The following is a 19,612-nucleotide window of genomic DNA, read 5'->3' as shown; positions in this document are numbered from 1 at the left end:
TAAAAGTTGTATAAAAATTTTTGTGTGCATTTGTATTTTGGAAGATAAACTTGGTTTTGGCATATTCTCAGAGGGGCCTGTTATACACAAACACAATTTAGATAATTATTTAAGTATTGGTGCTGCTGCTGCTAAGTCACGTCAGTCGTGTCTGACTCTGTGCGACCCCATAGACAGCAGCCCAGCAGGCTCCCCCATCCCTGGGATTCTCCAGGCAAGAACACCGGAATGGGATGCCATTTCCTTCTCCAGTGCATGAAAGTGAAAAGTGAAAGTGAAGTCGCTCAGTCCTCAGTTGTGTCCGACTCTTAGCGACCCCAGGGACTGCAGCCTACCAGGCTTCTCCGTCCATGGGATTTTGCAGGCAAGAGTACTGGAGTGGGTTGCCAGTGCCTTCTCTGTATTAAAGTGTTAGGTGCATTTTATTATACAGTTATGTATTCTGACTTACTTAGATCAAAGCATTTCACACATTAGTACTTTGGACTTAATAAATAGACTAATTAAAAGTATTTTAAAAGGTGCATCAGTGTGTTTTTCATTTAATCTGTATTATGGTGAGTTGCTAAATGTTAATTTTTAAGATGTGTTCTTTCTTCATTATCACTAAAAACTATCACTTTGTAAATTTTTAGAGGTAGTAAGCATATTAGGTGATTATGCAGGCAGTTGTCAAAGAAACATGGTGAAGACTACCGTATAGCAGAATTGTTTTTTCTGCTATAAAATTGTTTTTCAAATATTAAATTTTCTTTTATTTATTGTTGAAGTTTGTATTTCTAATGCATATTTTATTTCATCTGGGTTTTTTCTTGTTTGATTTTGTAACAAAGGTTTGTATGTTTATAACTTATGGAGTCTTAGAAATTAAGTCTGGGAATTTCCAACTGGGGATTTCCAAAATTTCTACAGTAATGACAATTTAAACAGTAAAGAAAACTGGAAACAGAATTTTTTACTGTGAAATAAATATTTGGATCCTTTATGTAAGTAGTTCTATGTGATAGAAAGCTGCAAAAATGTTCTCTTATTTTTATTTCTAGCTGCAAAAGTGTTAAGTGTATGTTCTGTTCATTATCTTTCCTCTGTAGAATTTATGCAGGTACCTGCCTCATGCCCTAGTTCTGATGAGTCATTCTTGTTATTTATAGACCAAAAATTAAAAAAAAATTAAAAACAGAGGTGTTAATTTTCACTCCACTAAATGCTTCATATGGTTCATAGAAACTAAGAAATAGTTTTTGTTCTTTATCATTTAGATACTTTATTTCTAATAGAATTTTGAAATGTAAAATTCGGATTTTTATTTATTGAGGAATATTGTTTTCTGATATGTAGACTTTTGGCCTATTTGGGCTTTTGGACAAGTATTCTTAAATGATTCCCAAAATAAGTGTCTTAACCATGAATCTGACTTTTTTTTTTTTTTTTTAACAGATATTTGATATTTCTTGGGATTTGTACCAGCCAAATAAACTTGTCAGCTGTGGTGTAAAACATATCAAGGTACTAGAAGAGTCTTTCTTATAATAGTCATGATTACTTATTCTCTGCTACTAAGCACACATCACACTACAATTTATACACACACACACACACATGTGTAAAATCAGAAGCCTCAAAGGACAAAAAATTATGACTTATCCATTCAAATAACTAATGAATGCTCTAATCAATGAAACTTAATGATATTTAAATTTAAAAGCTTCATGATTTCTGTGCAGAGTATAGCCTGTTCTCTTCCTTTCAGTAAGTCCCAATTTCAGTCTGTTATTTTCTTCTAAATCAGTGATTATCAACTTCGGCTGCATATTAAAATCACCTGGGGGAAATTAAAACATAGTGCATCTGAACCCCCACTGAGATGTCCTGAGAGAGAATCTCTGGAGAGTGAAGACCAGGTATTCAAACGATTCCGATGCTCAGCAGGAGTTAAGAACCATGTTCTAGACTCCAACTCAGTGCTCTCCTGTGGAGTGACCACTGGATAGATGTGGCTCCTGAGCAGTTGAAATACCAAGGTGACTGGAGAAATGAACGTTAGCTTCGCTTTCGTTGCTAACCTATTCCCAACTTTTTAATCTAAGTTTATGTAGTTTTTTTCTCTCAGAAAACTAAGGGAAATAGCATATTTTAAAAAATATTCCAGTTCAGCCCCCTTTATTCTTACAGTAAGGATTGAATCCAGTGGTTTATCTGCTGTAATGTAGCTAATGACAGCACTTATCCTTATTCTTAAGGATGTGAACATTGAATGCTATTGAATCATAAGGGAATTTCATGGGTAATTGCTCGTCTCTTGCTCTAATATAGCATCAAAGTACTAGAAATATTTATATTATGAGCCTTCTTTGCTAATTTGATTATACTATGTACTTTTTAGTTCTGGAGTTTATGTGGAAATGCTCTGACCCCAAAACGAGGGGTCTTTGGGAAGACTGGTGACCTTCAGACCATCCTGTGCCTGGCCTGTGCAAGGGATGAATTAACATATTCTGGCGCACTCAATGGGGATATATATGTTTGGAAAGGAATCAATCTCATACGAACAATACAAGGAGCTCATACTGTAAGTATATTTAAATATTTTGAACACTTTTAGGTATTAATTACTTATCTTCTTGTCTTAGGATGGAAAGTTCCATAATATAGCAGACATGCTAATCAATTCAGTTACTTGAAAACTGCTATTACAATTGAATTAATTTGCCTATTTGTTTTCAAGATTTCAATGAAGAAACATTATGCAATTAAATTAGTATAATTAGTATTTTGTTCAAACCATTGTTTTAGTATGGTGTCTTTTTCATTATTGGAAAAAGCTTGTTAAATTTAACCTAGAAGTATTCTAGATTAACCACATTAGAATAAAACTAGTGCTTTTGTAGCTAATTTACCAGTGGGAAATTTGGGGATAGTTCTAGAATAATATTAACTTTTTAATTTTAATATCATTGATTAAGTGAGTGACAGATTTTTGTACTTCATGAGATTTTCATATAATAAGTTACCAAACCAGTGAAAAAGATCTGTTGTTAAAACCTTTCGGTGTTTTTTCAGAAAGAATCTCACAGACTTAGCAAATGAACTTACGGTTGCCGGGGGAAGGATGAGAGAGGAGATAGGGAGTTTGGGAAGGACATGTACACACTGCTGTGTTTAAAATGGGTAACCAACAAGGACCTACTGTATAGCACATGGACTCAGCTTGATGCTATGTGGCAACCTGGATGGGAGTGGAGTTTGGGGGGAGAATGGAGGCATGTCCCTTGCTCTTCACCTGCAACTATCACAGCTTTGTTAGTCAGCTATACCCCAATACAAGATAAAATTTTTTTGGAGAAGACCTTTTAGTGTTTTTTGATTTGGTCATTTTAGCAGTTGGGTCCCTCACATAGTAAAGGGAGCTGGAGAGCATAGAGCCGCCATATTGTTACCAGGAACATCTCAAGTAGAAAAGCTATTAAACATGTAAATATGAGAGCTTCCCAGGTGGCATAGTGGTAAAGAATCCACCTGCCAGTGCAGGACATACTAGAGACATAGGTTCAGTCACAGGGTCGGGAAGATCCCCTGGAGAAAGAAGTGGCAACCCGCTTCAGTATGCTTGCCTGGGAAATCCCATGGACCGAGAGTCTGGTGGACTATAGTCCATAGGGTTGCAAAGAGGTCAGACATGACTGAGCACACACACACATATTGATATGAATCACTATTAAATATATAATACATTTCATGGTAAGTATACTTAAGAACTGCTTAGAGCAGCAGTAGCTTTCAGCAAAATGTCTGAAGACCAGAAAGAGCAGATTCTAGTGAAAGTTGTGGCATTTCACATTTTGTACCATCAGTATAAAAATACCATTTTGTTCCTCATACTCGTCAGCTCAGGACGTGATCACTATTGTAAATTTTTGCTTATCTTCTGGGTGAAAAATATTAACTATTTGTTTTAATTTTCTTTCCCATCTATTTGTGAAATTTCTTATATTTACTGACTACAGTTGACCCTTAAACAGCATAGGTTTGAACCTTAAGGGTCCACTTGTATGGGGATTGTTTGTAGTAGTAAATACCGCGTGTGTGTGTGTGCGTGCGTGCTTATGCCCAGCTGTGTGTTATCTCCCAGAGTTTGCTCAGACTCATGTCCGTTGAGTTGATGGTGCCATCCAACCGTCACATCCTCTGTCACCCTCTTCTCCTCCTACCTTCAATCTCTCCCAGCATCAGGGTCTTTTCCAGTGAGTCGGCTCTTCGCATAGGTGACCAAAGTATTGGAGTTTCAGCTTTAGCATCTGTCCTTCCGGTGCATATTCAGGATTGATTTCCTTTAGGATTAACCGTTTTGATCTCCTTGTAGTCCAAAGGACTGTGAAGAGTCTTCTCCAGCACTACAATTCGAAAGCATCGATTCTTTGGCTCTCAGCTTGCTTTATGGTCCAGCTCTCACATCCACGCATGACTACTGGAAAAACCAGAGCTTTGTAGTACTACACAGTTTGTGGTTGGTTAAATCTGCAGATACTGTGGAACTGCAGATATGGAGAAATCTTGGATGTAGAGGTTCACTTCTAAGTTACACTAGAATTTTTGACTCCACAAAACTCCTGCATTGTTTAAGGGTCAACTGTACTTGAATTTCCTTTTCTGTTAATCGTTACTTATCCTTTGCTCTTTTTTTTGTTCTTGTTGTTGGATTTTATTTTGTTTGTGTGTTAGTCATACACATTGACATACACATTTTGACAGTCATACACATTGCAAATATTTCCCCAGTCTGTTTGTTTTTACTTATGATATCTTTTCTCATATGAAACATTTAAGTTTTCCTTTATGGCTTGTGGGTAACTGCCACACTTACAAAGTTCTTTCACAGCCCAAAGTTACATAAGTGTTCTTCTGACTCTTTTCTAACATACTTGTTTTATTTTTTACACTTAGAATTTTGTCTGTATGTTTTGGTTTTGTCTGATTCATTTTTGTATATGGTATAGGTTTAACTTAATTTCCTCTTATATCATTAAATACCACTTTGGTCATGTGAGTTCCTGTATATACGTAGATTTATTTCTGGATTATCATCTGTATTTGCTGATGCATTTGACTATTCTTATGCCATATCAAAAAATTTTTACTTGGGTTTCTACTGTCACATGTAGTGTATTTTCTTAAAAAGCATTTATTGTTAAATTATTTTATTCCTTCTTCTAGGCAGGAATTTTTAGCATGAATGCTTGTGAAGAAGGCTTTGCTACTGGTGGCAGAGATGGCTGTATTCGTCTTTGGGATTTAACTTTTAAACCAATTACTGTGATTGATCTCAGGGAAACAGACCAGGGGTACAAAGGTAATAACAAAGCAATTATCTCATTATTAGGCAGATTCTAAATATACCAAGGATTGTCTCTTTCTTTCAGTAAATTTAAAGTATGTTTTATAAATATAAATGAGGCTTACATTTGCTCCTTCATACTGGATACATTTAATTAAAATCCTTCTGCTGATGAGGATAAATTTTGCCTGAAGACTGTGTAGGTTTACTGTTATGAGAAAGATTCTTTTCTTGTCTGATGCCAGCTATAATGGGACCCACAGAGAGATGTGATAGGCACTACTTTGGTAACCTTAAATTTTGGAAATATTTTACTATTGAATGCTAAATGTAACTTTAGCAAATAAACTGTTGAAAATAGTGTGTTGAGAGTTAGAGGAACTTTTGTTTAAGATTGTTTAAGTGCATATATGTGTGTTTTTCCTCCATCCAAATTTGTCAGCAACCAACATATAATTTTTTCTTTGGAGGATTTTTAAAAATCGATGTAATAAAACAGTCTTTCACTACAAAAGTAAACATATTACCCACTAGTGTTGTATTATAAGAGTAGGATTAGAAGTTACACAGGTCTATGTTTATGCCATATTTTAGTCACTTATTAGACATGTGACCTTGGGCTGCATACCATCATCTGTAAAATGAGAAAAAGAAGAAATAGCTCAGAGGATTAAATGAGCTAATATATGTAAAATTTTTAGAAGAGTGTATGGTACATAATGATCATCCAGTAAATGTTAGCTATTATACTATTTTCATGAGTTTTGCTGAGCATTTTTATACTGTTGAGTTTACAAAATAATTTGATACTTTTTCTTATTTGATTCTCATAACATTGTAAGTTACACAGTACCTCATTGTTGACCATACTATATAGATGAGGAAACTGAGGGAAATACCAGCTTTCCTGAGGTTGCAAAAGGGATTGTATAGAGAAAAAGTAGAAATCTTTCTTCTTAATGATTTTATGAGCACATTGAAGAGGTGAAATATAGACACATAAAAATCAGATTATTCTAAGAGAAAAATAATACAATTCTGTGAAGGTAGTTATGAGCTTCCCTGGTGGCTCAGATGGTAAAGAATCTATCTGCAATGTGGGAGACCTGGGTTCAATCCCTGGGTTGGGAAGATCCCCTGGAGGAGGGCATGGCAACCCCACTCCAGTGTTCTTACCTGCAGAATCCCCATGGACAAAGGAGCCTGATGCACTACAGCCCATGGGGCTGCAGAGTCGAACACGACTGAGCCACTAAGCACCTGAGGGTAACCCCCGAATAATTACTCTGTGGATGATGTGCACTGTGTTACCAGACTTGGACTGAGGAAGTGATCAGACTATGACTGATGTTGTCTAATGAGGAAGAAGAGCATATGTCCTAAAGGATGGGTAGAAACTGGGTATATAAAAAGAAATATTTCACATAGAAAACAGTATGGATAAATGAAGAAAATGTGTGGGCCCAAGATTCCTTTTATCTTACACCTCAGGTATAAAAGATACAAAAATTAATAGGGGTTTAGGCAGATTAGCATTCTGTTATCACAGTACTGATCTTAAATACAATTCAATTTTGACTAGGTTTGTCTGTAAGGAGTGTTTGTTGGCGAGGAGACCACATTCTAGTTGGAACACAGGACAGCGAAATTTTTGAAATTGTGGTTCATGAAAGAAACAAACCTTTCCTCATTATGCAAGGGCATTGTGAAGGTGAACTTTGGGCACTTGCTGTCCATCCTACTAAACCTTTGGCCGTGACTGGAAGTGATGATCGTTCAGTCAGGTAAGCAAATCATAGAGTAATTGCATAGGCTGGAATTTGTCCTTAGAGCAACAGAAGAAAAACTTAAAAAAAAAAAAAAAAAACCTTATATTAAATTTTATCAACTTTGATATAACAAATGAACATAACAGGTGCCAACAGTGTATAGAATTAACAACTGTTTATGAGATTTGGGTTTTTCTCTTAAAAGCCTAAGTTAGAGTTTGTTTCATATAAAAATATACGGAACTACCTCCTCTTTTAACAGCTATATAATATTCCCCTATGTACTATAGTTTATTCAGTTAAACTATCATTTGATGGAAGTTTAGGTTCTTCCAGTTTTGTGCTTCTAAATGCAGTGCTTGCAGTGAATATCATTGTACCTTTGCTGTTTAGTCCATGTGTAAATAAGAATATATCTGTGATAAATTCTTATTAGTGTTCAAAAGATACATGCCTTTTAAATTTTAATAGATAGTGCCTTACACAGAGACAATAACAATTTACACACCTATCAGCAACGTGTGACAGAGCCTTTTCTCCCACACTATTCCCACACTCTTGCCAGCACTAATCACCCCAAACCGTGAAAAATGATACCTTGTTATGTTTTACAAATATGCTTTTCTCTCATATTGAGGGATCTTGAGTATGTTTTCATATATTTAGAGGACATTTATATTTCCTTTTCTTTGACTTGTTTGTTCAAGCTCTTTGCATATTTTCTCTTAGTTTGTTGGTCTTTTTCTAATTATTTTAATATAGGATCTAATACCTGTCTATATATGAAAGCAGCAATTAGCCTTTTGTCTGTGACAGTGGTTTTTAAAGTGTGATTCCTAGACCAGCAACATCAACATTACAAGGAAACTAGTAAGCAATGCAAATTTATCATGTCTTATACAGGATCTTGTATAAGAAATCTACCAATTAAGGATTTTCGAGACACTAAAGTTTGCGAAGCACTGATCAGTGATATCAGTTGAGATACTTTTTCCACTTTGATATTGTCTTTTGTCTACATTTCATCTGTATTAATATTTCCATTTGTATCTCTAAAAGATAACTCTAAATACCACCACAATACTGTTATCACTGTATTCCTTTTGCTTCTTAGAATTAGACTTATAATATCCATTTATTGCAATTGTTAATATGTCCTTTAAATCTCTTTTATTCTATAGCTTCCCTTCTTCCCTTTTTGATTTTTCTCTTTACAGTTTACTTGTTGAAGAAACTTAATATTTGCCCTCTAGAGTTCTCCACATTCTGGATTTGAATACCTATAGTATATTTTAATGCATTACCTCTTCCCTGTATTCTGTAAACTGATAGTTAGATCTAGAGTTTGATGAGATGCAGTTGGGAATTTTCACTCAAAATATTTCCTAGGTGGTAATGTGTGTCCTTGTTTGATGGTAATATGTAGTCTCCTTTTTGCCGTATTTGCAGCCATTGATGGTTGTTATCTAGATCAATACTTCTCAAACTTTTTAAAAATTGTTGCTCTCCTAATGAGACTTTTAAGACATTTCTCCCCCAATTGCACTCCTTCCCTGTGAAATTTTAGCACCACAAAAAATTGTATGCATGAATGTATTAATATGTATGTGTGTATGCATATGTACATACATGTATTTGTACTGTGGCACTTAAGAGAGGCACAAACTACTGTAATATTTAAGATTTTTGCCCCTAAGAACTAATTTTTAGCTTTTGAGGGGCAATATTACCCCTGTCGAGAATATATGACCTAAATCTGTTATGTTATTGAGTTTCAAATAGTGGTATTCTAACTTTATTATTCATTATTCATTTTTTAGCTACCATGTTTGTATAAAAAGAATTTCTTCTCATTAACTGTTTGATTATCCTAGATACAATTTGCACAGGAAAAGCAGAAAAGTGCTTAATTCTTTCCTATTTACTAAGTAAAAAATACTTAGTTCCATAGAATCCTTTCTATGACCTATTCACATTTCTTGCCATTTTTTTGTAGCATTGTAGATATCTTTCTTCTTTATTTTTAGCAGCTCTTTACATATTATGATATTAAACCTTAAAGTTGCAAATACTTTTCACCACCTTGTTACTTGCTTTTTTATTATGCTTAGATCTTTTGTCATGAAAAAGTTTTTGTTGTTATTTTGTTTTATGCATCTGAATTTATCAACATTTTCTTTTATGACTTCTGAGTTTTCTAGCATAGAGAAATCCTCCCTAAGGTTAAAAAGTTTTCCAGTATATTCTTCTATTATATTAGTGGGTTTATTTTTTATGTTTAACTCCTAATCTTTGTAAAATTTACTTTATTGTAAGAAGTGAGGTGGGGATGCAACCTCATTCTTTCCAGGTAACTACTGATATTTTAAGTGGTCTGTTAATCAGTCATGCCACTTACTGTCTTTGTGCTGCTTGGTTTTATGTGGATAGAAGATGCCGTAGCACTGTCCGCATGGAAACTTGGTGTGGGGCTGCACTTTACTCACAGCTAGTTTGCTAGGAGTTCTTCCATTTTAGGAGGACAGCTGTTACTGGCTGCTGCGTAACTATGAAAAAAGGCCAGCTAGTCCTTTAAAAAGTAATTGTGTTACCTGAAAACTGGGTTCATCTCTTGGTGGGTGCCAAACTAAAAGACACAGTCAAACCACAGATCGAGACAAGAAAGGATGTATTACTACCTGCAACAAGTAAGAACACCAGGATCTTTCCCAAACTAGTGTCCCCCCAAATAACAAAATTGGGGAAGTTTTAATTGGAAAGTGTTGTAGGGCAAGTCAGGATTTTTAGCTTCTGTTCCTGACAGAAACTCAGAACCAACTATGGTTAAATCCACTGGAGAATATGAAGTTCACTGTTAACACTATTGGTTCTAAAAGACATGATTCAAGATTGTGTGTGTGTGTGTGCAAAATTGTGAAAAATAATACAGTGAATAATCATAAGGCTTTAAACAACTTAAATTTTTATGGGCTTTATAAATTTGTCTAAGCCATTCCCCCCTACATGTTTTTCACCCCAGTGTAATTCTACTTGACGTTGTATTGGATTACTGCTTTCTCGCTAATGTCTTTGAAATATTCTAGCCTGTAAGTTATTCCATGCAAACTGTTCATAAAAGCTAATTCTTTATCACGTCAAACTTGGCATTGACTCCTCAAATAGACCACTTAGTAGTAACAATAATATTTGTTGATTTATCAAGACTCTAGGAAAACCACTCAAAAGTATTTTCCTTGTTTTTAATTAACTGTTGGTGTTATTTCCAAACCCTCAACTCTGTAAGCAAGTGTTCTCGCCCAAAGGCTAATTTTCTTAAACAAATTTATTTTTTCTGGACATATTTCTTCAGCTGCAACAAAACAAAATGACTTAGTTAATTCATTACCAATAAGCAACTTTTCTTTGCTTGTGTAAAAAATGAGCCACTTGTTTTTTTACTTTCTTAGTAGGTTTTTTTTAAGTAAAACCTCATTTTAATTTTTGAATGTGCAAAGAAATTCTGCTACAATGAGATTTTAAATTTTCTGATTTTTCTGACTATTGCTTTCCTGTGAGTTGAAAATATCGTGATAAGTGCTTAGTCTGGTTATGTTAATGTACCTTTGTACTCTTTTAGGATAGCTATAATATCACTGAATAATAAACATAATGCTTTACCATCTAATTCAGTAGTTGTGTAATCCACACTCTACTGTGCCTTAAAACACAACATTCAGAGTTCAGTTTTCTCTTTTTTTGTTCTCGTTATGACATGATGGGTATGTATTGGAAATAAAAAATAATAAAATGCCATGATGTGACAATACACATAGCAGTTGAGATTCTGTCAGGTTATAATAGTGTCACTGTAATTTGTATTGCATCAAAGGAGCAGAACGAGGTGGCGAGTGCCACCATCTACCATCTGTTCTGTAAGCATTCAACTCTGCCTCTGCAGTATGAAAGCAGCCACAGACAGTATGGAAACAGCGGTGTGGCTGTGTTCCCATAAAACTTGATCTGTAGACACTGAAATCTGAGTTTGAATTTCATATAATTTTCTCATGACTCAAAATGTTATTCTTTGATAACTTATTTCAAACATTTACAAATGTAAAAATGAGGGGGCTCAAGATGGCAGAGTAGGAAGATGTGGAGCTCACTTCCTCTCCACAAATACATCAAAAATACATCAACATATGGAAACATTCTCATAGAAAACTAATTGGAAACTGGCAGAACTCCTATACAACCAGAGATGCAAGAAAGATCTTCATGTGACTTGGTAAGATGGGAAGAAAAGTATCAGGTTGGAACCTGCACCCCTGGGAGGGATTTGAAAGGAGTCGGTCTGCATGGGAGGACCTAGCCCTGGAGAGCGAGCAGGTTGAGCCACGATCTGGGCGTACCAGTGCTAGGGTCCAGTGCAGAGGAGATGAGCCCCCTTGCTTTCTGGGAGAGCCACTGGGACAGACAGAGGCCTCCGGTCTAGACCCCACTTTGAAGGGGTGTGCACATGCTGACCTGCCAGTAGCCAAGATGGAGACGGCCTTGCACTGGAGGCTGCTACCACACCCACACTCTCCAGTCTGAGTGGAGCAAACACCCTGGCCCTGCTCACTGCGCCACAGCTGGGCACAAGATCTAGGCCAGCCAGGCCCTGGGAAACGACGCAGAGACAGACTGTGGGGCTCGGGGGGTGGCGACCATTGTCATCCACACAGGAGCATGCAGCCGCTGGCCTCCCAGCAGGTGTCTCCTGGCCCCACCCACTGCACACTTCAGACAGTGCTCGACCTGGGCCAGACAGATCCTGGGCAAAGACTGCCACTGAGGCAGCCCAGATCTCTGGCAGCAGTGCAGCCCTTCAGTTCCTGCAGCTACAAGACCCTGAGCCCAGCCTCAGCCTGTTCCATACCACGGCCTTATAATAGATCTGGGGTGAAGGTAACAGAGGAAGGGATACAGTCTCAGCCTGCTCCTGGACGGAGCCATGGACGCCTGCACGGTTGCAGGTAGGCCCTCTGTGAGTGCACGGGCATCACTTGCTTCAGCACTTGCTTCCTTTGGGGCAGGTCACATGCTTGAGGGCAACAGAGCCTTGTCAAATCCAATCATCAGGGCTTCTACTCCTACAGCTGAGACAGTCTTGTCCCTGACAGAGTGGTAATAGCCGTGGAGCAGAGAGGAAGTCCTGCTATACTCCCCAAACAGGCTTTAGATCCCCCAGCACCTCTGCCTCCCCGTCAAGGGGATAGTGGCTAGCATACCCTGGGAAAGATGTGATTGGCATTCATACCAAAACCAACCCTCACACCAAAGGCATTGGACACCCATAGTCTACACAGGGACACGCACACATAAAAACATCTTAAAAACAACTCTAAGATGATAGTAGAAAACAGTTGCTTCTAAATTTATAGAGACAGAGTGGAGGGAGGCTCTAGGGGGAGGGGAGATATATGTATATATATAGAGAGAGAGTTATGACTGATCCACATTGTACAGCAGAAACCAACACAGTATTGTAGAGCAATTACCCTCCAATTAAAAAATAAATTAGAAAAAGTTAAGTAAAATGAAAAGGCAGAGGAACTACTCCCAATTAAAAGAACAAGAGAAATTCCCTGAAAGAACAAATAATGAAACAGAGCTTACCGGTCTATCATACCCCAAGTACAAAAAGGTAAAATAAAAATGCTAAATTAATTAGGAAAGATTACTGATAGGAATGCAGATCACTGTAACAAGGAATTGAAAACCATAAACATTAACCAGTCAAAAATAGACAACACACAAAAAATAGATAAGTCAATTACTGAGATAAAAAGCAATCTGGAAGCAACAAATAGTTGACTAAATGACACAGAAGGATGAAGAAGTGATCTGAAAGATAGAATAATGGACATCATCCAATCAGAACAGCAGATAGAAAGACAAATGAGAAAAAGAGCAATATGTGAGACCTACAGGATAAAGAAAAATGTACCAGCCTATGCATCATGGGAGTTCCAGAAGGAGAAATGAGAGAGGAGGTAAAAAATGTATTTGAAGATATTAGAGCTAAAAACTTCTCAAACCTAAAGAAAGAAACAGGTATACAGATACAGGAAGAACAGAGGATCCCAAATGAAATGAATTCAAACAAACCCACAACTAGACATATCATAATTAAAATGACAAAAGTTAAAGAGAGGGTTCTAAATACAGCAAGACAAAAAAAGAGTCCATTACAAGGGATCCTCCATAAAGCTAACAGCTGATTTCTCTGCGAAAACTTTTCAGGCCAGAATGGAATGACATGTATTCAAAATCCTGAAAGGGAAAAAAACCCTGCAACCTAGGATACCCTGTCCAGCAAGATTATCATTTAGAATAGGAGAGATAAAGAATTTCTAAGACAAAGTAGACTTTGGCAATACTGTACCTACCCTGAAAGAAATATTGAAGGGTATTCTCTAAATAGAAAAGAATCAAGAATCTGTATGAAAGGGAAAAATCACAATAGGAATGGCAAATATATAGTAAGGATTGAAGGCCACTTAAACCACGTGTAAACTTAAAAACAGAAGTATGAAGATGTAAAATAAGACATCAGATATCAAAATCTCAAAATGTTGGGGAGGGGAGTTACAAAAATGTAAATCTTGTAGAATGTGTTTGAACTTGAATGATGCTGATATGGTTATAGGTTAATATACTTGAACTCCATGGTAACGAAAAGTCAAAAATATACAGTAGGTTCATAGAAACCAAAGAGAAAGGAACTCGAGGATACTACAAAAGAAGATCATAAAACCACAAAAGGAAAAACACAAAAGGAAGAAATGAAGAACTACATAAACAACTGGAAAATGGATTACAATGGCAATAAGTACATACTTATCAATAATTACTTTTAATGTCGGTTCAGTTCAGTCGTGTCTGACTCTTTGTGACCCCATCGACTGCAGTGCACCAGGCTTCCCTGTCCATCACCAACTTCCAGAGCTTGCTCAAACTCATGTCCGTTGAGTCGGTGATGCCATCCAGCCATTTCATCTTCTGTCATCCCCTTCTCCTCCTGCCTTCAATCTTTCCCAGCATCAGGGTCTTTTCTAAGGAGTTAGTTCTTCACATCAGGTGGCCAAAATATTGGAGCTTCAGCTTCAGCATCAGTCCTTCAAATGAATATTCTGGACTGATCTCGTTTAGGATGGACTGGTTGGATCTCCTTGCAGTCCAAGGGACTCTCAAAAGTCTTCTCCAACACCACAGTTCAAAAGCATCAATTCTTCAGTGCTCAGTTTTCTCTATAATCCAACCCTCACATCCATACATGACCACTGGAGAAAATATAGCTTGGACTAGATGGACCTTTGTCGGCAAAGTGAATGTCTCTGCTTTTTAACATGCTGTCGAGGTTGGTCATGACTTTTCTTCCAAGGAGCAAACGTATTTTAATTTCATGACTGCAGTCACCATCTGCAGTGATTTTGCAGCCCCCCAAAATAAAGTCTGTCACTGTTTCCATTGTTTCCCCATCTATTTGCCATGAAGTTTTGGGACCGGATACCATGATCTTCGTTTTTTGACTGTTGAGTTTTAAGCCAACCTTTTCACTCCTTTTTCACTTTTATCAAGAGGCTGTTTAGTTCTTCTTCACTTTCTGCCATAAGGGTGGTGTCATCTGCATTTCTGAAGTTACTGATATTTTTCTGGCAATCTTGATTCCAGCTTGTGCTTCATCCAGCTGGCATTTAATATTTTTGCATAATGTCAGTGTACTAAATACTCTGATTAAAAGACAGAGTGGCAGATTGGATTTTAAAAAAGAATCTCCAATATACTGCCTACAGAAGGCACACTTCAGGGCAGAAAACACACAGAGAGTGAAAAATGTGAAGGGAAGGAAAAAGATATTTCATGCAAATTGGAAACAGCAAGAAAGTGGGGATAACAATACTCCTATCAGACAAAATAAACTTTAAAACAAAGGCCATAAAGAAAGACAAAGAAGGACACTATATAGTAATAAAGAAATCAGTATAAAAGGAGAATATCACACTCGTTAGCATATATGTACCCAGTATGTGCATGTGTGGAGAAGGAAATGGCACCCCACTCCAGTGTTCTTGCCTGGAGAATCCCAGGGACGGAGGAGCCTGGTGGGCTGCAGTCTATGGGGTCGCACAGAATCGGACACAACTGACGCGACGCAGCAGCAGCAGCAGCAACATATGCATGTGTGGTAAGTCACTTCAGACGTGTCGGACCCTTTGGACTGTAACCTGCCAGGCTCCTCTGTCCATGGGATTTCTCCACACAAGAATACTGGAGTGGGTTGTCATGCCCTCCTCTGTGGGATTCTCTCAACCCAGAAATAGAACCCACATCTCTTATGTCTCCTGCATTGATAGGTGAGTTCTTTACCACTAGTACCCAATATAGGAACATCTAAATATATTAAACAAATACAGACATGAAGGGAGACATTTACAGTAATACAATAGTAGTAGGCTTTAACACTCCACTGACATCAGTGGACAGATCATCCAGACAAAAAACTAGTAAGGCAACAGAAGTTCTAAGTTATACATTAGATCAATCGGACTTAATTGATATCCATAGAACACTACATGCAAAAAAAAAAAAAAAAAGCTGGAATACCCTTTCTTTCCAATTGCACTTGAAACATTGTCTGGGATGGATCACATACTAGGTCAAAAAACAAGCCTTAGCAATTTTAAGATAATAGAAATTATTTCAAGCATCTTTTCTGACCACAACAGTATAAAACTGGAAATCAACCATAGAACAAAAAACTGGAAAAGAACAACCACTTGGAGACTAAATACAGTGAGTGAGTGAAAGTCGCTCAGTCGTGTCCGACTCTGTGACCCCATGGACTCTACAGTCCATGGAATTATCCAGACCAGAATACTGTAGTGGGTAGCCTTTCCCTTCTCCAGGGGATCTTCCCAACCCAGGGATTGAACCCAGGTCTCCCACATTGCAGGCAGGTTCTTTATTAGCTGAGCCACCAGGGCAGCCCCAGGCTGGTAGATCCCGAGACTAAATAGCATGCTATTAAAAAATAGATGGGTTGATGATGAAATCAAAGAAGAAATCATAGAGTTAGCTAGACACATGCAAAAGTGAAAATACAACTTTACAAATCTATAGATGCAGCAAAAACAGTTTTGGAAGGGAGATTTATAGTGATAGAGGCCTGCCTCAAGAAACAAAAAAATTTTCAAACAAACTAACCTACCACCTAAAAGAATTAGAGAACAAGCAAAACCCAAAATGAGCAGAAGGCAGGAAACAATAAAGACCAAATAGGAAATAAATAAAATAGAGAATATTTTTAAAAAGAGAAAAGATAATAAAACCAAGAACTGATAATTTGAAAAGATGAACAAAATTGACAAACCTCTCGTCAGACTCACCAAGAAGAAAAGAGAAAAGACCCAACCAAACAAAATAAGAAATGAAGAAAGAGGAAAAAATAACTGATACCACAGAAATACGAAAAAAAAGTTGTTAGAGCATACTATGAAGAGTTACACGCCAACAAATTGGACAACCTAGAAGAAGTGGATAGATTTCTAGCGGCATAACTGTGATAACCGAGTCAAGAAGAAATGTAACTTGAGCAGACCAATCACTAGAAGTTTGTTATAGTTTAATTCAAAATGTTACTGATTTTCATTGGTAATTTTGGTCTTTGTTCAGGTTATTTGGGAGTGTAATTCTTAACTTTCAAACAATGGGTATTTTTTACTACTTGTTACAGTTTTTTTTAACATTAGAGTCTGGAAAAGACTGAATTTGCATAATCTGAAGTGTCACTCTTAAATTAAAAGACTATAAATATGGTGTGTACATACATCAGTATACTATATATGTATCTCCCCTTTGATCAGGGTAGAAATCCTCTATCTAAAATAAATGATTAAAAAAATTAATATCATTACATTGTCTTAAAAATAAAGGATTCTATTAAAACTTGTCATTTTAAGCATTAGCAGTATTTCTAGTTTTGTAGACAAGAATTCTTTGCCACAAAGCATACAGTTAAAAACCTAGATTTATCTTTCTTCCTTAAAATGAAATTATTTTAACCAACATTTTTTTATATGTTCTAACATTTTAAAGCACACATTAGCTAACTACTCTTTTATTTTAATTAAATGTTACAGAATATGGAGCCTGGTTGATCATGCACTAATAGCAAGGTGTAATATGGAAGAACCAATTCGTTGTGCGGCTGTGAATGTGGATGGGATCCATCTTGCCCTTGGAATGAAGGATGGCTCATTCACTGTACTTAGAGTAAGGTATGTGTTAGGGTAGAAATAGAAACAGCAAATTTCTGTGAAGTGAGATAGAGTATGTAATACTTACATTTACCCACTTTTCCCTCTCCCTTATTAATATATTTTTTCAGATATTAGTTTCATTAAATATAAAAATACGTTTATAAAAATGGCTTTGTCAGAAAATTAACTCAAACTTTGGTTTTGGAGATTAAGAATGCTTAGTAAATTAATGAATAAAATTTTGAGACAAGTTTGGGTCTTGATTTCTATTTCTTGGTAGTATTGATTTTCAGTAATGATCTTCTGCCATAGAAGAGGGAGAAGGAGACCTTGAAACTTAAAAATGAGTGAAATTTTTGTTGCTGTTTGCAGCTTTATGCTTTGGAAAAAAATGCCTGCATCTCCTCCTTCATTTGGATAATTAGAAAGTTTAAAGAAATTGTTAAAGCAGTTAACATCTTGTGTTGAATATCTATAGATATGGTGCAGTCAGTTGATTTCTATACAGTCATTTAAAAGTTTGCTGTAGAGCCACACGTGTTCACGAGAATAAGTATTTATGATATTTTTCATATCTAGTTTAGTGAATAGTGGGACCGTCCACCCAGTTGCCTAGTCCAGAAACCATTGATTCATTTCTCTCTTTTGTCTCTCACGTCCAGTTAATCACAGAATTCTGACTAACTACTTCCTTAAGTAGCTCTCAAATTAATCTGTTTCCTTTCATTCTCACCATTGTACTCTTGTACAGACCTCTGCTATCTCCTAACTTCTTACTGGTGGATTGGTGAAATAGCATCTCATCTGGTCTCCTTATCTCCTGTTTTGCTTCCTCAAGTTCTTTTTCCACTCTCCAGTTATAGTGATGCCTTTTAAAACATATTTGTTTGCATTCCTCCTCTTTCTAAAGTAGATAAAAGCATTGCACTATCTCTAAGATGAAGTTTATAATTCTTGACAAAGCCTATCATGTGCATCTCTCCAGCCTGTTTATTTCTATCTCAGTCTTTTTCTTTTAACATGTATAAAATATCTTTCGCTTCCTCAGATATTAATTCATCAAGCTTTTGTACTTCTGAGCTTCTATAGATATGACTCTTCTTTCTGGGGCGGGTTTCTATAATGAGATATGCTGAGATTTTTCTCTTAATTTTTTTTATTATGATAAAATATACATAATATAAAATTTGCTATTTTAAATATTTTATGAGTAAATTTTAGTTTCATTAAGTACATTGGCATTGTTTCACAACCAAGAATTAAAAATGCATGTAAAACACCTAAGAATTTCTATCAAAAAGCTGCTACGCATTAAAAATAGTGATGGTTATTTTTTCATTTATACATTTACTTGCCCTTTCATTATTGTCTGGAAGAAACTAGGTGAATAATTTCTTGTCTCTAATAAGTCAGTATTTTAGCAACTCAAATGTATTCTTGTTTTTTTTGGCCATGCTGCATGGCTTGTGCACTTTCAGTTCCCCAACCAGGGATGGAACTCCAGGCCAGGGCAGAGAGAGCCTTGAGTCCTAACCACCGGGCCACCAGGAGCTATTCTAGTAAGAGCCTCTGTAGTCCATGTTCTTGAATAAGCCAGAAAACTAGGTGTTACCATTGATACCTCTCTAAATATCATTGCTAATCCAGTCACCATATCTTGTTGATTTTTCTTACCTTATAAGTTTCCTAGGAGCATTTTGATTAAGGTTTGTGAATAAGATTAGAATTATAATATCTTTAACATATATATTATATACTATAACAGTAAGGATTAATATTGTGTATTTCAAATCATTTCACTTCTTTCTGAAGTCTGAGCAACCACAATCTATAGTAGACTTCTAATTGGTCTTAATCCTGCTGTTTGTTACTGTTCAGTCACTAAGTCTTGTCCAACTCTTTGTGACCCCATGGACTGCAGCATGTCAGGCTCCTCAGTCCTCCACTGTCTCCTGGAGTTTGCTCAGATTCATATCCATTGAGTTGGTAGTGCTATCTGACCATCTCATTCTCTTCTGCCCTTTTCCTTTTGTCTTCAGTCTTTCCCAGTATCAAGGTCTTTTCCAGTGAGTCAGCTCTTCACATCAGGTAGCCAGAGTATTAGAGCTTCAGCTTCAGCATCAGTCCTTCCAATGAATATTCAGGACTGATTTTCTTTAAGATGGACTGGTTTGATCTCCTTGCAGTCCAAGGGACTCGCAAGAGTCTTCTCTAGCACCACAGTTAGA

General features: G+C 36.6%; 1 protein-coding gene across 9 annotated transcripts in view; it reads left to right on the top strand.

The window, feature by feature from the left end:
* EML5 (EMAP like 5) overlaps positions 1 to 19,612 on the top strand; it is a 156,521-nt gene that overhangs the window by 37,048 nt on the left and 99,861 nt on the right. For all 9 annotated transcript variants that reach the window (XR_014059527.1, XR_014059526.1, XM_081510333.1 and 6 more), the window contains exons 4-8: positions 1,438 to 1,506; positions 2,384 to 2,569; positions 5,212 to 5,347; positions 6,915 to 7,116; positions 17,265 to 17,402. Coding sequence is in view for 7 of the 9 variants with exons in the window: in XM_081510333.1 (XP_081366459.1) it covers positions 1,438 to 1,506; positions 2,384 to 2,569; positions 5,212 to 5,347; positions 6,915 to 7,116; positions 17,265 to 17,402 (731 nt within the window). In the remaining 2 variants the exon portion in view is untranslated. The remainder of the gene's footprint in view (positions 1 to 1,437; positions 1,507 to 2,383; positions 2,570 to 5,211; positions 5,348 to 6,914; positions 7,117 to 17,264; positions 17,403 to 19,612) is intronic.

Source organism: Giraffa tippelskirchi, chromosome 7 (genome assembly GCF_054371585.1).
Source record: "Giraffa tippelskirchi isolate mGirTip1 chromosome 7, T2T-mGirTip1v1.2.pri, whole genome shotgun sequence".
NCBI classification, from domain to species: Eukaryota; Metazoa; Chordata; class Mammalia; order Artiodactyla; family Giraffidae; genus Giraffa; species Giraffa tippelskirchi.
The sequence above is the reverse complement of the archived record's forward strand: the minus strand, read 5'-3'. Positions and strand labels throughout refer to the sequence as shown.